The sequence below is a fragment of the Ciona intestinalis genome, chromosome 1 (genome assembly GCF_000224145.3).
Source record: "Ciona intestinalis chromosome 1, KH, whole genome shotgun sequence".
NCBI classification, from domain to species: domain Eukaryota; kingdom Metazoa; phylum Chordata; class Ascidiacea; order Phlebobranchia; family Cionidae; genus Ciona; species Ciona intestinalis.
This window is the reverse complement of record NC_020166.2, coordinates 7666069-7681801: the sequence shown is the minus strand read 5'-3', so window position 1 is coordinate 7681801 and position 15733 is coordinate 7666069. Positions and strand designations below refer to the sequence as shown.

The following is a 15733-nucleotide window of genomic DNA, read 5'->3' as shown; positions in this document are numbered from 1 at the left end:
TTTGGAAAAAGTATTGTTTATTAAAGCATTACCAGAATCATGTATTTTATGACACATAATACGCAAATTTAAAGTACAGCACATACAAATTTACAAAGAATAAAAATGTGAAAAACACAATCAATTTAGATCTCTTTTATTTTTTACTCTGAGCTTCTTCTGCTTCTCTTGCATTGTCTTGGTTTGTTTTCAAGACAAGATTAATACAGTACTCACTCTCCTGGCCTGCTTCTGTGAGTCTCAGGTCTAACTCCACAATGGTTTTATTTGATTCCATTCCTTCTTGAAGTTGCTTTCCTCCGTCAACTCCAATGCGATTCCCGGAGAGATTCATGGATGTGAGAGATGTGTTGGATTGGAGGACTTGTGAGAGAATGGCAGCTGTAGGTTCCGTGAGTTCGTTAGAAGCCACATTCAACTCCTTCAGTGTGTTGTTTTTAAGCAGGGCTTTGCATAAAACTTGACCTCCTTCATCACCAAGTCGATTTAGTCGAAGATTAAGAGACTGAAGAGTCGAGTTCTTCGTCAGTGCAAACGCGATCGCTTTTGCTCCTTCCGAACGAATGATGTTGTCGTAAACATCCACTTTTCGAAGCTTTGGGCATCGGTTGTTAATCAACTTTCCAATAGCTCTTGCTCCTCTGTCTCCGATGCAGTTATGGGAGAAGTCGATCTCAGTGAGGTTGGGATGATCAAGCAAATGACTGATGAGGACTCTGACTTTTTCATCATCCACTTTACTTTTATAAATGCACAGCTTCTTCAGGTGTTTGCAGGACTTAATGCTCTTTGCAAGGAGGAGGCAATCCCGCTGCGTGAAGTGAAACAAACTCCATTCAAAGTTCATCCCACAATCTCGAACCCCGTATGAAACCTTAAACTTTTCCAAGTGAGGCAGTTTCTCCAATAGTGTACCAAACTCAAAGTGATCCATGGATGGGGCTTCTGATCCTGCATCACTCCCAAGATCACTGATGTTTTCATCCGACTTTGGCGAATCTGATACAGGAGGCAAGAGCTGTCGGATGTTGAGCTGCTTTACATACTTGGAGCACAAAGGGATGGCAGCATCCACAACCTCATCTTCTGTCTTCCCGGGAACAAAGTTTTCAATCAACTCCTCAAGATGACGCTCAAAAAACATTTGTTTCCAGCTCCCATCGTAAATAGAGACATCACAGACTGCCCATTTAGCTTTGCAGCATCTCTTCCAGTAACCCTCATCCTCTACTAGGTGGGATGTTACCGTCAACGGGATTTTCGTGTCGATTCTATCCAGTACCTTTATCTTGTCTTTTGGATGAAGACCTTTTAGAATTGGGTTGTTTGAAAAGTTGTTGATTATGTGGTTCAGAGCGAGATCCTTTAAAAGTGGGACAATGTTAAGAGACCAGTCTGGGTCTTCTGCAATTATTCTCCTCATTTTCTTAGGATCTAAGTTGGATCCAGTACCCGTGGCTCCGGCTGACGGCTTAACCACATTAAATCTCAAATCAGAAACAACCATTTTGTGAAGAATTTTATTGAACAAGAAAGCACAAACACACAAATCTCTGGAAAATGAAATAACACCCTATTAATTCCGACCTTTTCAATCCAAGTCATTGTGTAAACAACATATTTTTAATTGTACGTAAGTGTAACATAAGCAATAAACTTATACAAAACAAAAAAAAATAACAACTTTTTACCAGATATAGCAAATCCAAATAATAATAAGTAAATCAATGTTTCAATTTGGCTTATCTTTTCCATTATATCGCCATAGCAACAAAACTCTATATTCATAGAAATAGTATATTTAATGAGTAACAAGAGGAAGGTGTAAAACAGCTTCTATTTACCTTACCAAACATTTTTTAGAAAAAATGTATAAATTTAACCGCTTTAAATGACTAAAATGTCGCAAATCAACCGCTTCTAATTCTAATTTTTGACTTTTTTTGACACAGAAAACAAATAACACATGTTTTTTACATTTTTCAACCTTTAAATTTGTTTTTAGGCCCAAGTTTTTCTGTAATTTACCGAAAAACATACATTTTCCCTATACCTACTGTGTTATTTTGGACCCAAATTGCCGTTCAATTTGTGATTTACGTAACAATGGGTTGGACTACTCGGTATTTCTATGGCTCTGATATCATAGATCCTGTTTTGTTAAACGGTTGGTCTTGTTGAGCACGTAACACGTAGGCCATATAGATCCGATGCTGAACAGTTTATTACACAGCTCATTTGCAGCATAAATAAAAATAGCAGCACTTAACACGGTATAAAATCTGTTTATTATAATCTAATGATATTTTTTCATTCTGATACTTGTTTTCATGCGACGAACCGGAGGAATGTTATCGTATCCATCAGATAAGTATTCAAAAGCATTACAACGTTATGTTTTTCTGGGTAATACGAAGTTTCTACGTCGATGGGAATTGAATATTAGATTCTAACTTCATTTGAATCCTCTTCTTCAACGAATTCATTATCAGCAGTTTTTCCACAACATGATGTAAAATATTTCCTGTAAAGATTATGCAATTGAAATATTTTGTTTCTTCATATTGAACCCTAGGAAACCCGACTAGACCTACGTTCTTCGAGTGCTATATGTGCACAGAAGTATAAGTACAAACGGTACTCTATATTATATTGTAACTGCCAAATACAAACCTTTTTAGTTTTAGTGCATCTTCCATTGTATCTGGTGTTGGTTCATTCAAAGTTTCAGGCATACACATGGCGGATACTCCAGTTAAAACACCGATGACACACATCACGATGTAGGGGAAGCTAAAGTGAACCTTCTCGCCTGTGATAACAAGAACTATTCTAAGGGATAAACTTTGTACACATAATATATATAATAGTGTGGGGGAAAATGAAGCACCTTTACCACATAATATCCAAACATTCTGATCGGCTCTATACGAGTCGTGAGGAAACATTTTTTAATTCTTTGAATGAATTTTGTTAACTACCAAACGGGGCGAGAAAATAGAACGAACAGTTGTCCCATCTCCCCCCCAACTGTCATTCACAAAAACACCACGGTGTAACCTAACAAATTGCGCTTTCAATAATCGCTAGTACCCAAAGATACTTGGGTTATATATATTATACCTAAAAAAAACAGTCAATTAAGTTATGTGCACTGGTAGAAATATCCAGAAATTGATGGCATATACAGTAGGGTGGGGGAAGATGGGACACCTTTTGACTCTATTTTCTCATTCCATTTAATAGTAAACAAGAAACATTCCACGATTTATAAAACTATATCCTCACGACTCTTATAGACCATTGTTAATTGTTTAAAACACGATCAGGATATTTGGATATTATGAGATAAAGGTGTCCCATCTTCCCCACCCTACTATATATGTTCGTGATTGTATTTGTTTTAAATGCTTACCCGCATAGAAGAGATAAGGCATCACCATTCCTCCAAGTCTGGCTATTGTGGAAGCAGCACCGAGACTCTTGTGGCGCATCATTGTAGGGAAAAGTTCACAAGTGTAAATGTAGATCAACAGAAAGATAATGGTTACTAGAAACTTGCTTATCATCGCGGCAACTAACACAGCAGTTTGATTAACTGAAAGAGAATAAAGTAAATCGCACGCCAAAGCTTTATTTTAGGAGGGTGTTGTGATTTCAATTGATTTTCAGTTCGACATATAATACAGGGTGGGGAAAATGACACATTTTCATTCTATTTTCTCGTCCCATTTGGTAGTAAACTAAAATCATTGAAAGATTTATTTTTGGAATTTCCACAAACCGCTGTAAATTGTGTGCTAAAGGTGTCCCACCTTCCTCCATCCTATTACACATTATTTTTCATTCTCAATACTACCTTGCATCAATAGCGGTATACTGCCGTACAGGAGACTAGCAATGATAAAAAAAACCGAGAGTGGCAAGACGCGGCCTATCTTCTGTAGTGTAAAATACGTGGTGATGAGTGCAGGGATCTCTACAGCAGCGGAAATAAAGCAGTTCACATATTTGTTACCGCCCAATGAAGTTGTATTCAAACTGATCATGTAATACATAAGACTGGTCGAAAACCTGTTAAAATCCGGTATTACTCGAGTTGTCCAAATATGAATATTTTAAACAAAATTCAAAAGAGAACATTCTTACCAGGAAAGGATAAGGCAAAGACTTCGGGTTCTGATATCTCTTAGTCGAAACAAATCAAGATAAGACAATTGTTGAACTTCTGCGACCGAATCTTCAAAATCAACTTTTTTCAAATTCTTTTGAATATAAGAAACATTTTTTTACTGAAAAATTTAAATGAACTTGAAGGTTGCCATCCAAAATGGTAATATTGCGACCCCGACTGTAGAATCAATTGTGGTTTTTAATGGGAGAGAATACCTAAATATGCTTACCCACACCCTCTTAGCTTTGAAATTACAACTGTTGTAGTGAGTTTTATACATAGTAGGGTGGGGAAAGATGGGACACATTTAGCACATAATATCCCAACATCCTGATCGTGTTTTAAAGAATTAACAACGGTCTATAGAAGTGACGAAGACACGGTTTTATAATTTTTTGAGTGTTCTTTATTTATTACCAGAGTGAAAAGGTGTCCCATCTTCCCCCATCCCACTATACCTAGATTAGAGCAATGGGTTTTATATACCGCTTACACAAAAAAAACTTTTACCAGAAGTTGTTTAGCATCAACCACCGGAGTACTTGTCTTGTTAACTTTTGCAATCTTTTTAAAAATTACTTTCGCTTCGTTCACTCTGCCAGTTTGGATCAACCATCGTGGAGATTCAGGAATCAACCTGTCAAACAATTGCTTATTATTACGTCATATGACACGATAATTTCTACCAAGTATACGGTGAACAAATCCGGAACTTATTTTATAACACGTTTCTATAAGGTAGTTGTTTAATACACAACTAAAGCTATAAGATAAGGTGTAGGCGCTGCAGCACAGTTGGTTAGAGTACCCCCAACCCAGAGGTATTGGGTTCAAGGCTGGTCGTCGCTATACCATTGTGGGCGTATATATCCTTGGGCAAGACACTTAAAGGCAATTGCTCCAACCCCGTGGCCACTAATGGGTTGTTTAAATTATCACCCACACATTAAAATCCAAAATTACAATGTATTTTTGTTGTTGAGATTTAAAATCATGAGTTGCGGACATGCCACGCAAGCAATGATTTAAAAAAAGAAGACTGTTGACAGAACTCCTTTAGTGAAAAAGGTGTTAGAATTATATTCGACAAACACTCATATAATGTAATTTATTAAAGCTTACCAATAATACGGTACATACAAAACTCCCATTAGCCCAGATACGCGCGTAAGCCAACGCCAATCTGGTAACAAATAAGCCATTCCTGGTAACAACATGTAACCGATTGTAAATGCAACGTTGATCAACGTGCCCATTAATGCTCGCTTGCTAGGCTCAACTAGTTCAGCTCCTAAAAAACAGAGCTAAAGTACTGGCGCAGATCGGTTAGTTTAAAATGATTTAATCTTCCAAAATATAGAAGGATGGGGAAATTTGCGACACTTTTCATTCTATATTATGGTCCCATTTGGTAGTAAACAAAGAACATTCAAAGGATTATAAAACCATATTCCTTCGACGCCCATAGACCGTTGTTAATTGTTTAAAACACGATCAGAGTGTTTGGATATTAATATTTAGGTGTCCTATCTCTCCCCACCCTACTATACCTAAGACACAGGCCGTTTGGTAATTGATGAGACCGGTTAGTCCAACAAGAAAAATTATAACTGCGTAAGATTCAATGGTTGGGGCAAAACTAGCAACGAACAACGAAACAAACTGAATAAACGTGGTGACGAGGAAAATAGGTCTTCTTCCAAACCTGAAACACCAAAAAACAATAAATTAAATTTTATCTTTTGATTTTATACTGCATACCAATGTAAACTGGTTCAAGCGCTCGCCTTAAATCACACACAACAAAAACATAAAACAATCGCGCAAAATTGTATACGTGGGAACTGCAACGCGCGGAAAACAGACTCCCGTATGTTACACAGAATGTCATTGCCCCGTTATGCGAAAATAAATGAGTGATATAGATTGTTTCACTTATACATTCTCTGATATACACATCATAGGGTATATATTTTACCTGTCGGAAACTACTCCTGAAGTTATTGAACCAATTAGATACCCGAAAAGATTTAGTGTTGTCATTAATGGTCTTATCCATGCGTTTTGACATACGAGATCCCACTAAAGATAAACAAACTATTTGAAAAGTCGGAATATACACAAATTACTGTATATACTTCTGTAACAGTAGTTGCTTGGTTTTCTTTAATATTGTAAACCCAGCCTTGATCGCATTGTACGACACTCAGTGCTCCGGAAATATTTGAGTTATTCCCAGTGTAGTTGGAATCGACTTTAAACCTAAAGGGAATCCTATTAAATCTGCGGTTGGAAAAAATATTCGTCCACCAACTTTAAGCAGCTACTTGGTACTTCAATTCCTTGGGCGTCGAACTCCGTCGGTATGTTAAACAATGATGAATTCAAATCGGTACCAGCACCGACGACCATCTGTTAAAATATGTTTTGCTTAAACTCGATGTATAGTTACAAAGGACATGGAAATACACGATCATGTTTCCGCTCGAGCCTGTTCGCAGTCCGTTTTTGGGTAGCTGGGCTACAGTTATATCAACCTGTAAATGTCCTTTGTTTATACTATCAAATTGGACGAAAAAAAAGCGAAATCATTTTCCATCTAACCTTACCCTACTGTAATTGTAAAATTTGTGTAAATTAAAAAATCACCCATCACGCAATCGAAAAGTCACCCATGTTACACTTTTAAAGATAGGTAAGCCACACATTACTTACTGCAAGTGATATGTTAGGGTCAGGTTTGCAATGATGCGTCGGTACGTCATGGATAAAAACTAGAATAATTGATGAGATTCCGTTTGGAACAGAAGCCAGAAACAACAAAAGCATAATTTGCTTTTGGAATTTTCCGAACTTGTAAAACTCTGACAAACTCCATTTTGACATCGTTTTTGAATTTTCAGTATCCATTTTAAATTATAAACATAGATTGTCCTGTGTGCCAATCATAAAATTAATCGAAACAAAAACCTATATACCTGTGGGCTGTAGCCTAAATATCAGGTAATCATGGTCTGTTCTTTACCAAATTCAATAGAGTCCATTTACAAAATTTTATACGAAAATTATTTTCTATGAGATTTAATATAGACATAGGCTACACTATTAGTTACCAATTATACTATGTGCATTTACTTAATTCCCGCTTTACAACACATTTCGTTATTAACACTTTATGCGGCAGGATATTAATAACAGCATATGTTATTCGATGCAATAGAGACAGAAAACTGATGAAACAGTCGGTGGGATATCGATTACTTTCAATAACAACATTAATGTAGACATCTACGTTACAGAGCGTTATATATATCTACAAGCTAACTGCCAACAACTCATAACTAGATGCGATATGCTTCATAAACTCTGTTGATTCTCAGCCTGCCTTACACAGTTCAGGTTATTTAATTTATGATTAAATGGGATGCTATATCGACTCAATATTTGGGTTAATCGTTCATTGAAGTCGACACATTAAATAAGATGCTATATCGACTCAATCTTTTGGTTAATCGTTCATTGAAGTCGACACTCCTCACTGCTCAGCACTGTATACACACATTTCTTCTGTTGCACAATTTTGGTTAGTGCATCTTTCATCGAATCTGGTGTTGGTTCATTCAAAGTTTCTGGCAAACACATGGCGGAAATACTTCTTCCTGTGTTTATGTTTCACAACACGGCGTCTGTCACGCTCCCAAGCTGACAGTTGTTGATGGTAAGCGGCAACCATTTCGTTCAGCTCTTTATCTCTGTCTTTTAACTCGCCGATTAATAGTTGCAACTCCTTTCTTTGCTTTAGTATCGTCTCGCTTTCCAAATCAGACATTTGCTGAAAACACAAAATGGTAAAACTTGATTCATTGATGATAAATTGTATAGTTAAGCTTGAAAGCCCAACTATGCTTCCAAATAAAAGCAGTTGCCCATTTTGTGTTCTATACCTAAAACTTCTAATGTATAACTCATGATCAGCAGAACAACAGAACACACTTTTCTCTAAACCATAAAATCTTAAATTTCTTAAAACAACTTAAAAATCTTTCCCATCCCCAGTGTTTATTATTGGAGCAACCAATCGACCTGACATCCTTGATTCTGCCATCCTTCGACCTGGTCGTCTTGATCAACTCATCTACATCCCGTCGAATTCCGTCAGTATGTTAAACAATGATGAATTCAAATCGGTACCAGCACCGACGACCATCTGTTAAAATATGTTTTGCTTAAACTTGATGTATAGTTACAAACGACATGGCAATACACGTTCATGCACAGTTTCCGCTCTGTAACTCGAGCCTGTTCGCAGTTCGTTTTTGGGTAGCTGGGCTACAGTTATATATAAACCTGTAAATGTCCTTTGTTTATAGTCAAATCGGACAAAAAAAGCGAAAACATTTTCCACCTTAACCTTTGCCTACACTCTTATAAGTGTAAAATTTGTCTAAACACATGTCACGCAATCGAAAAGACACCCAGCATGTTACACTTTTAAAGATAGTTAAGCCACACATTACTTACTGCAAGTGATATAGTAGGGTCAGGTTTACAATGATGCGTCGGTACGTCATAGATAAAAACTAGAATAATTGTTGAGATTCCGTTTGGAACAGAAGCCAGAAACAACAAAAGCATAATTTGCTTTTGGAATTTTCCGAACTTGTAAAACTCTGACAAACTCCATGTTGACTTCGTTTTTGAATTTTCAGTATCCATTTTAAATTATAAACATAGGTTGTCCTGTGTGCCAATCATAAAATTAATCGAAATAAAAACTTATATACCTGTGGGCTATGGCCTAAGTATCAGGTATCAAGGTCCGTCCTTATACCAAATTCTACAAAAATCATTTGCTACATGAGCTTTGGTATAGACGTGCACTATTGGTTACCAATTATACTATGTGTATTTACTTAATTCTCGCTTTCTTTCATTTGCAACGACAGTTTTACAGCGTACTTCGCCATTAACACTTTATGCGGCAGGATATTAATAATTTTATAAAACAGCATGCGTTATTTGATGCAAATTATGCTTCATCAACTTACCGTACATAGTTCGATTCTCAGCTTGCAGTACATAGTTCGGGTTATTTAATTTTTGATTGAATGGGAGGCTATCATGACATAATCTTTGGGTCAATCCTTCTTTGAAGTCGACACTCCTCACTGCTCAACCCTGTATTCACACATTTCTTCTGTTGCACAATTGATTGGCGCGCATGTCTGTAAACCGGAGGTAATTTTTCTTACTTAATTTTAAACACAAACGCCCGACTAAAACAAGCAGCAGGCTTTAATCATACTTAAATATCTGGTAAACACAATGCGCTAGTACTATGCCAGCACCCTTGGCGTCGTGATAGTTGGCCAACTCTGGTCTAAACCTCAGGTTCCAATGCACGCTTAACAAAATTTCGTATTTCAGCAATGACGAAACTGACAGGATCTAAGTTTACTCTTCAATTTTTGATATCATATTGCAACAAACAGTATTTTTCTTTTTTTAATACATTTTTTTGCTTTTTAGTTTTGTAAATGGCAGCTTAGTTATTGCAAAGATATTGGTTTCGATCTTTTTGGTTATTTTGTCTAGAGCCATATGAATACCAGAGCCTTTGATGAATACCGATGACTACCAATGACTAGGATCGTGCTCTTTTGTTTGAGCCGTGCTTTCTTGTTTAACTAATGACGTAACAAACTGATGACTATAGACCAGAATCATAGAAACATTAGATTTTATATTATAGAGTTTGCTGATCAATATGTTTGTAAAGTGATTAATGTCCATGAATTTTTGGTTTAAAATGTTTCACGATACTCATTATATAATTGTGTTTTCCTGACGAAAATTAACTGGGAAAATGCACAAAAAGTTTACATTGTAATGTTATTTTGTTAACGAATGAACTTTATGATATTTCTAGTTTTTCTGTACTAGTCTATAGTTCACCATGTTAGGTTTAAGATTATCGTTAATTTTAATAACGTTGTTGCCATCTTTGGCAATATCAACGCAAAATTTGGTTTATGAGTTTGAAAAATCTCACTCAATAAATAAAAGAAGTTCGGAAGAAGAAGATCAGACTTCATCTTTGCATAAGAGAGATACAACTTCAAGCACTTGTGTACCACCCGCGGATTTTGTAAACAAGCTTACACCCGGTCGTACCCAGGTCTGTATGTGTGTTTATGCTGAAATATTTTGAACAATAAATTGTGCAAGCAAATTTGCTCACTTTCGCATAATATGTCATTTCTGTTTTGTAGTGAAATATGGTCATCTTGTTTATTTAACTTATGGGAATTCTGTACCTTTTCGACCCGTCGAGTCAGCACTTAGTTTGGAAAAGGAACTGTCATTAGGTTTTATTGCAAATTTACTGATTTATAAGATAATTTTTAAGAAAAAAATCAAGTTATAAGTAAAAAAAAACCTCAACAAATAAACTTGAAAAAAATTCCCAAGACAAAATTATGTATTTTAACATATAACACCCAAGATTGTTTTATAAACTGAAAAATCCTGACACCTATGTAAGAATGTAACTATGTTCAATATAAAGGTCCCTGTTTCAATTTGTCATCACAAATTTATCACAGCACAAATTCACGCAAGATACAAATCCTTCAATTTCCCTGACATGGTCTGGTAGTGATGGAGTTATTCTCGGTCTAACTACAATGACCAGCATGTTTGTATCTCAAGCTTCAAAACTATACAGAAGCCATGATCGTGGAAAGTAAGTTTATTATTTTTAAGTTGTGCCAATTTATATGAACTATATATATTCAGTTGCTGCAACCACGCTTATTTTCTTCCAATTAAATTGAAATATATTTAACACTTTCTGTTTTGTCGCTATATCCTGTCATTTTGTTTAAAACATTTTTAAATCTTCGCTACCATAATCAAAGAGACAAATAAAATTAATATTATATATATATTTATGAAAACAATAATGCCAAAGGTCATGCCATTGTGAACTAGTTATCTTAAAATGTTAAAGCTTAATTAAATTAATTGAATATTGTGTACATTAATACATATACCCTATTTTGCTATTTAGAACAACATATGCACATCTCACCCCATAGAATATAATTTATGTCACTGCCATTTTATGTAAATCTATGTTTTAGGAACACTTTTAGCTACTATCTTCACTTTACATCTCTTTAATACAACTTTACTTTAGAACTTTTGAAGACATATCCTCTCGTATTGACCATGGTTACATACGCAAATCTGGTGGTATGCAAGTCAACCCAACTGATACAAACATGGTGGGACTTTGTTTTGTTTTAAATTTAATTTTCCCGAATACTGAATGATAACATGGTACGATGGTAGGCTGGGGAAAAATGGGACATATTTTCGTTCTATATTCCTGTGCCATTTGATAGTGAACAAAGAACATTCAAAGAACTACAAAACCATAGCGATTCGCACAGACGGTTGTTCATTGTTTAAAACGCAATCAGGATATTTGTATAACAGTGCTATAGGTGCCCTATCTTCCTCCACTCGACTATATAAAATATTCAGTGAATCAGTGTATATGCTTGTTACTTATTAATAGATTGTTTGAGTTTTATAATCTTTGTGTAAACATTCTGTAAAAATTAGATAGACCCATCTTGTGTTTTAGGTAGTTTAAAAGTGTGTTGCACTAAATAATGTACAGCTTCTAACTTTTAACATAATTTAACTGTAAATGCTAGAACCTAAACTATAGGCCCAGGCCGCCCACCTAATAATTAATATTTAAGGTTTATTTAGCAATAAATTTATATTAATAAACCAATATTATATGTATTAGGGCTTAGGCTATATATTATACTTATAAAAATGTGGTTCTAGTTTCTAACATTACAAGTTTTATGTGTTCATGGGAAAGACACTTAACGGCTTCAACCCAGTGGTCACTAATGGGTTGTCCAAATTATTAGCCATTCATAAATAATCCCTATAAAACAATCACCCACAAAGTAACATACATGGTAACTTTTAAACTGACACGAGGTGTATTAACACCCTTTTATAAGGACTGCCATTTTTCAGCCACTGAAGGATAAGCAAGTTACATTTGTCATAGTAATGCATTAATTAAAGACAACGCCAACATAGTGCTTTGATTAGTTTTACGTCATCACTTTTACTTTCCAGGTGATTTTGTTTGGATACGACCCTCCGTTTTCCACCTCCCGACACACTACTATATACACAACCAATGATGCGGGCTTGACATTCAGTAAAATTCTCCTTCCCTTTAAAATTGATGTTTCTTCAATTAAGTTTAATGCGCATAATAAACACAGGTAAGTAAACCTTAAACTGTGTTGTGTTTATCCTAATATTTCTTGCCAGGATTTATTTTTAGCATTTTAAATGGCTTTGTTAATTGTTGTGGATGTGTATTGAATTAACTGTGTTGGATTGTAAAAATGAAATTTGAAGTCAGTGTTTTTGTTGTGTAAAGGGATCTATTTACTTTATAAATGGACTAATACATCCAAACTTGATTTAATTACTTTATAAATATAAAAATGTCAAAAACCAGGATTTACCAACCGATATATTAAAATCATCTTTATTTAACACTAGTTAGGCAAGCCGATGGCTGAACAATAAATCAATGGCTCATCTGGTATAAAAAACGTATAGTGTATTTCCAACGTTTCGTCTGCCATACGGCGAGACTTCATCAGGGAATAAAACGCAACAGTTACTACAAGCGAAAAGCAGAAAAGGTGAGAAAAAGGCGATATTAACGTGATAAGGGCACTGTAAGGAAGAGACGGTGGAAGGGCAAACGCACAACGGCAGTCACGTGAAAAATCGGAAACAGAAAAATTTTTTATATCAGGTTGTTGTAAACTGTGGGGAAATAGGTGCATTGTTCTTTGTTGTTGACACATTCTCGGTGTTTGTGAATGTGTAGAGTCTCTAAAAACAATCGTTTGGTCAAGTCGGTCTCCCGTTCGAGAATTTGAACGTTCTCAAACGCCACTCGGTGACTACATACAGTTGAGTGCTTGGACAGAGCCGTCTTGCTCGCGTCCTTTGCTGCGACATCTCGGCGATGTTCTTTCAAGCGCGTTTTTAGAGCTCTGCCCGTTTCTCCGATGTACACACCCTCACAGTCACCACAGGGAATCAAATACACAACCCCCTTGGGCTCAGTTGCCTGATTCTCAACGGGGTGAGATAACAGGCTGCGAAGCGTTGTGTGCGGCTTTGAATAAACCTTAATACCGTGATCGGTAAGCATTCTCCTTAAAGTGTCGGATAGGCCTGGGACATACGGGAGGATCACAGTAGCAATAGTAGGTGTTACTTCTTTGGGTTTCTGTGTTGGCTTCCATTTTACCATCCACGGCGGGTATGAGTTGTACCGAAGCCCGTCTTTAATGAATTTCATTTCATCTTGTAGACGTAGTGGATCGGACACCAAAGCCTCTGCTCTGTGTTTTAGGGACCTTACTACCGCTTTTTTATGTTCGATCGGATGAGCTGACCAAAAAGATAGATAGCGATTAGTGTGGGTAGGTTTCCTGTACACATTGGTTTTCATTCCTCCTTCTTTGTCTCGACTCACCTCAACATCTAAGAACGCTATTTTCCCTTCGTTCTCTCTTTCTAGGGTAAACTGGATGGACTCCTCTATTCCGTTTAAGTGATCCAGAAAAGGGTGAAGTTGTTCCGCCGCAATGATGGCAAAAGTGTCGTCAACGTAGCGCTTCCAGTATCGAGGAGGATGCATGAAAGTAGCGAGGGCCTCCTCTTCAATAGTCTCCATAACGACGTTTGCAATGACGACAGAGATGGGCGAACCCATCGCTGTACCGAACACTTGTTGGTAGAATGCACCCTGAAACGCAAAACATGTAGCGTTAAGACACAACCGGAGACCCTCTTCAATGTCTTCACAAGACAGGAGGGTGCGATCTTCCAAATTATCCGTTCTTAATCGTGTCATGACCGCCAAGCCGATGGCTGTTTTTGATTTTAACGCTTTAAAAAGATGTTTATTCATAATTCTTAATCTAAACCCAAAGTAAGCTTTTTGATTCTTTTACAATTTACAAAAATGTCTCAAACTCTCAAGTTGCACATGACTCACAAAGTCTCATGATTGTAACGTCATATTTTATAGCTGTGACCTTACCATGCTTTAAATTTATATATTATATATATATATAATATATGTACCTGTTAAACAGGATGTGTTTAGAATTCTTTTTTTAAATGTCTAGAGTTTAGGTTTAATTTTTTTGTTCCAAGTTTATTTTTAGAATATGTTATCAAAAAAAAGATGTTTAGATTTTAAATGTTTAGACATTTTTCTGGATGTTTTTGTTCCCATTTGTTTAGATTTTTTGTTCCTTTTTAAAAAAACATTTTGTCCTCAGACTGCTTGCCCAATCTGTAAGCCATGGTGAATTATGGTTGTCTTCAGACTTTGGAAGCTCGTGGAAATTAGTTCAAAGTTACGTTCAAACTATATCCTGGGACCCAACTGATGGCGATTATTTTTACTTCACTTATGACCCAAGTCAATCTATGTCTAGTAAGTTCTAATCATAAGCAGGGTTTCTCTGCTATGTAGAAGTTGTTATTAGTTGTCCAAATGCATTATTTTAATAGGTTTTTTTGTTTTGCTAACATAGTTTTGGTTTTGTGAAGGGAAGGGTTTTAATCCACCAAAAATTTAGCAGAACAGCACTGTTATGTATTTACAATTTTTAACTCTTTAATAATAAATACGAAATGGTATTGATGTGCATAACGCAGTTACACCCATATAGCTGTCAAGAGAAACTCATTGATTTATGTACTTTTATGAATGTAGTATATATATATATTTTTTTTTTTTCCCTTGTTTGTATAGACACCTCAAAACTGAGTTGTTAAAATATATTTTGACACTTTCGTTTTAAAGTTTAAGGTGACATGCATTGATGCATGGTATCAAACATATTTATGCAGGATTCGGTATATACCCTGAAAATAAATCAGAGTACCCATGAGTACCCAGTATAAATACATAAACAATTCAATAGCCTATCTTACAAACATGTCTTAAAATAAACACTATACAGCGGTGATAGTGCAATGAACAGTTTTTTTCCCAAATAAAAGCTAACATTGTTTATGTTTTCGCCAGCATAAACTTTCATCTTTTAAAACTTATGGGAACTTTTTCAAAAATTATGCACCAATGAAGACAATGATACCCATGCACCCTTAACATTACGCCTATTATGTTGTCCACAGAGAACAGTATCACCAATGAGCTGTACAGAGAGAATGCAATTACTGAAGTATCAGTACGTTTAGCACAAGATGTTCATAGCTTTGCTGTACAAGACACTTTTCTCTTTCTATCTGTGCAATTTCAAGGGGTGAGTTACAACTCCCAATATAGGCTATATTATAATTACTAATTTTTTTTTAAGACACTTTTTATGTATTAAATTAAACTAAAGCAGTTTTGATTGTGTTTAGGGTTAAATTTCATTGGATTTTCTCAATAGAATTTGTATATAGTAA

At 35.8% G+C, this 15733-nt stretch overlaps 4 protein-coding genes across 4 annotated transcripts in view; 1 reads left to right on the top strand and 3 right to left on the bottom strand.

Moving 5' to 3' along the window:
* LOC100186830 (dynein regulatory complex subunit 5-like) overlaps window positions 1-15733 on the bottom strand; it is a 19357-nt gene continuing 3624 nt past the window's right edge. The window contains exon 2 of the mRNA XM_002132066.4: window positions 1-1553. Coding sequence (XP_002132102.1) covers window positions 137-1507 — 1371 coding nt within the window. The 5' untranslated portion in view covers window positions 1508-1553 and the 3' untranslated portion in view covers window positions 1-136. The remainder of the gene's footprint in view (window positions 1554-15733) is intronic.
* On the bottom strand, window positions 2203-7119 carry LOC100182067 (solute carrier family 22 member 4). Its single transcript, XM_018813568.2, has 12 exons — window positions 6890-7119; window positions 6489-6586; window positions 6313-6436; window positions 6153-6256; window positions 5725-5879; window positions 5297-5465; window positions 4685-4811; window positions 4150-4265; window positions 3860-4074; window positions 3416-3598; window positions 2674-2812; window positions 2203-2524 (listed from the first exon to the last, which is right to left on the bottom strand). The coding sequence occupies exons 1-12, from the start codon at window positions 7082-7084 to the stop codon at window positions 2443-2445; spliced, it is 1707 nt and encodes a 568-aa protein (XP_018669113.1). The 5' UTR covers window positions 7085-7119; the 3' UTR covers window positions 2203-2442.
* The window catches only part of LOC100183632 (sortilin), a 14989-nt gene continuing 9357 nt past the window's right edge, over window positions 10102-15733 (top strand). The window contains exons 1-6 of the mRNA XM_009864161.3: window positions 10102-10352; window positions 10780-10919; window positions 11376-11463; window positions 12347-12498; window positions 14593-14750; window positions 15458-15585. Coding sequence (XP_009862463.1) covers window positions 10131-10352; window positions 10780-10919; window positions 11376-11463; window positions 12347-12498; window positions 14593-14750; window positions 15458-15585 — 888 coding nt within the window. The 5' untranslated portion in view covers window positions 10102-10130. The remainder of the gene's footprint in view (window positions 10353-10779; window positions 10920-11375; window positions 11464-12346; window positions 12499-14592; window positions 14751-15457; window positions 15586-15733) is intronic.
* On the bottom strand, window positions 13487-14224 carry LOC113474463. The gene is made up of 2 exons (XM_026835657.1): window positions 13779-14224; window positions 13487-13693 (listed from the first exon to the last, which is right to left on the bottom strand). Exons 1-2 carry the CDS (start codon window positions 14214-14216, stop codon window positions 13664-13666), a joined length of 468 nt encoding a protein of 155 aa, XP_026691458.1. The 5' UTR covers window positions 14217-14224; the 3' UTR covers window positions 13487-13663.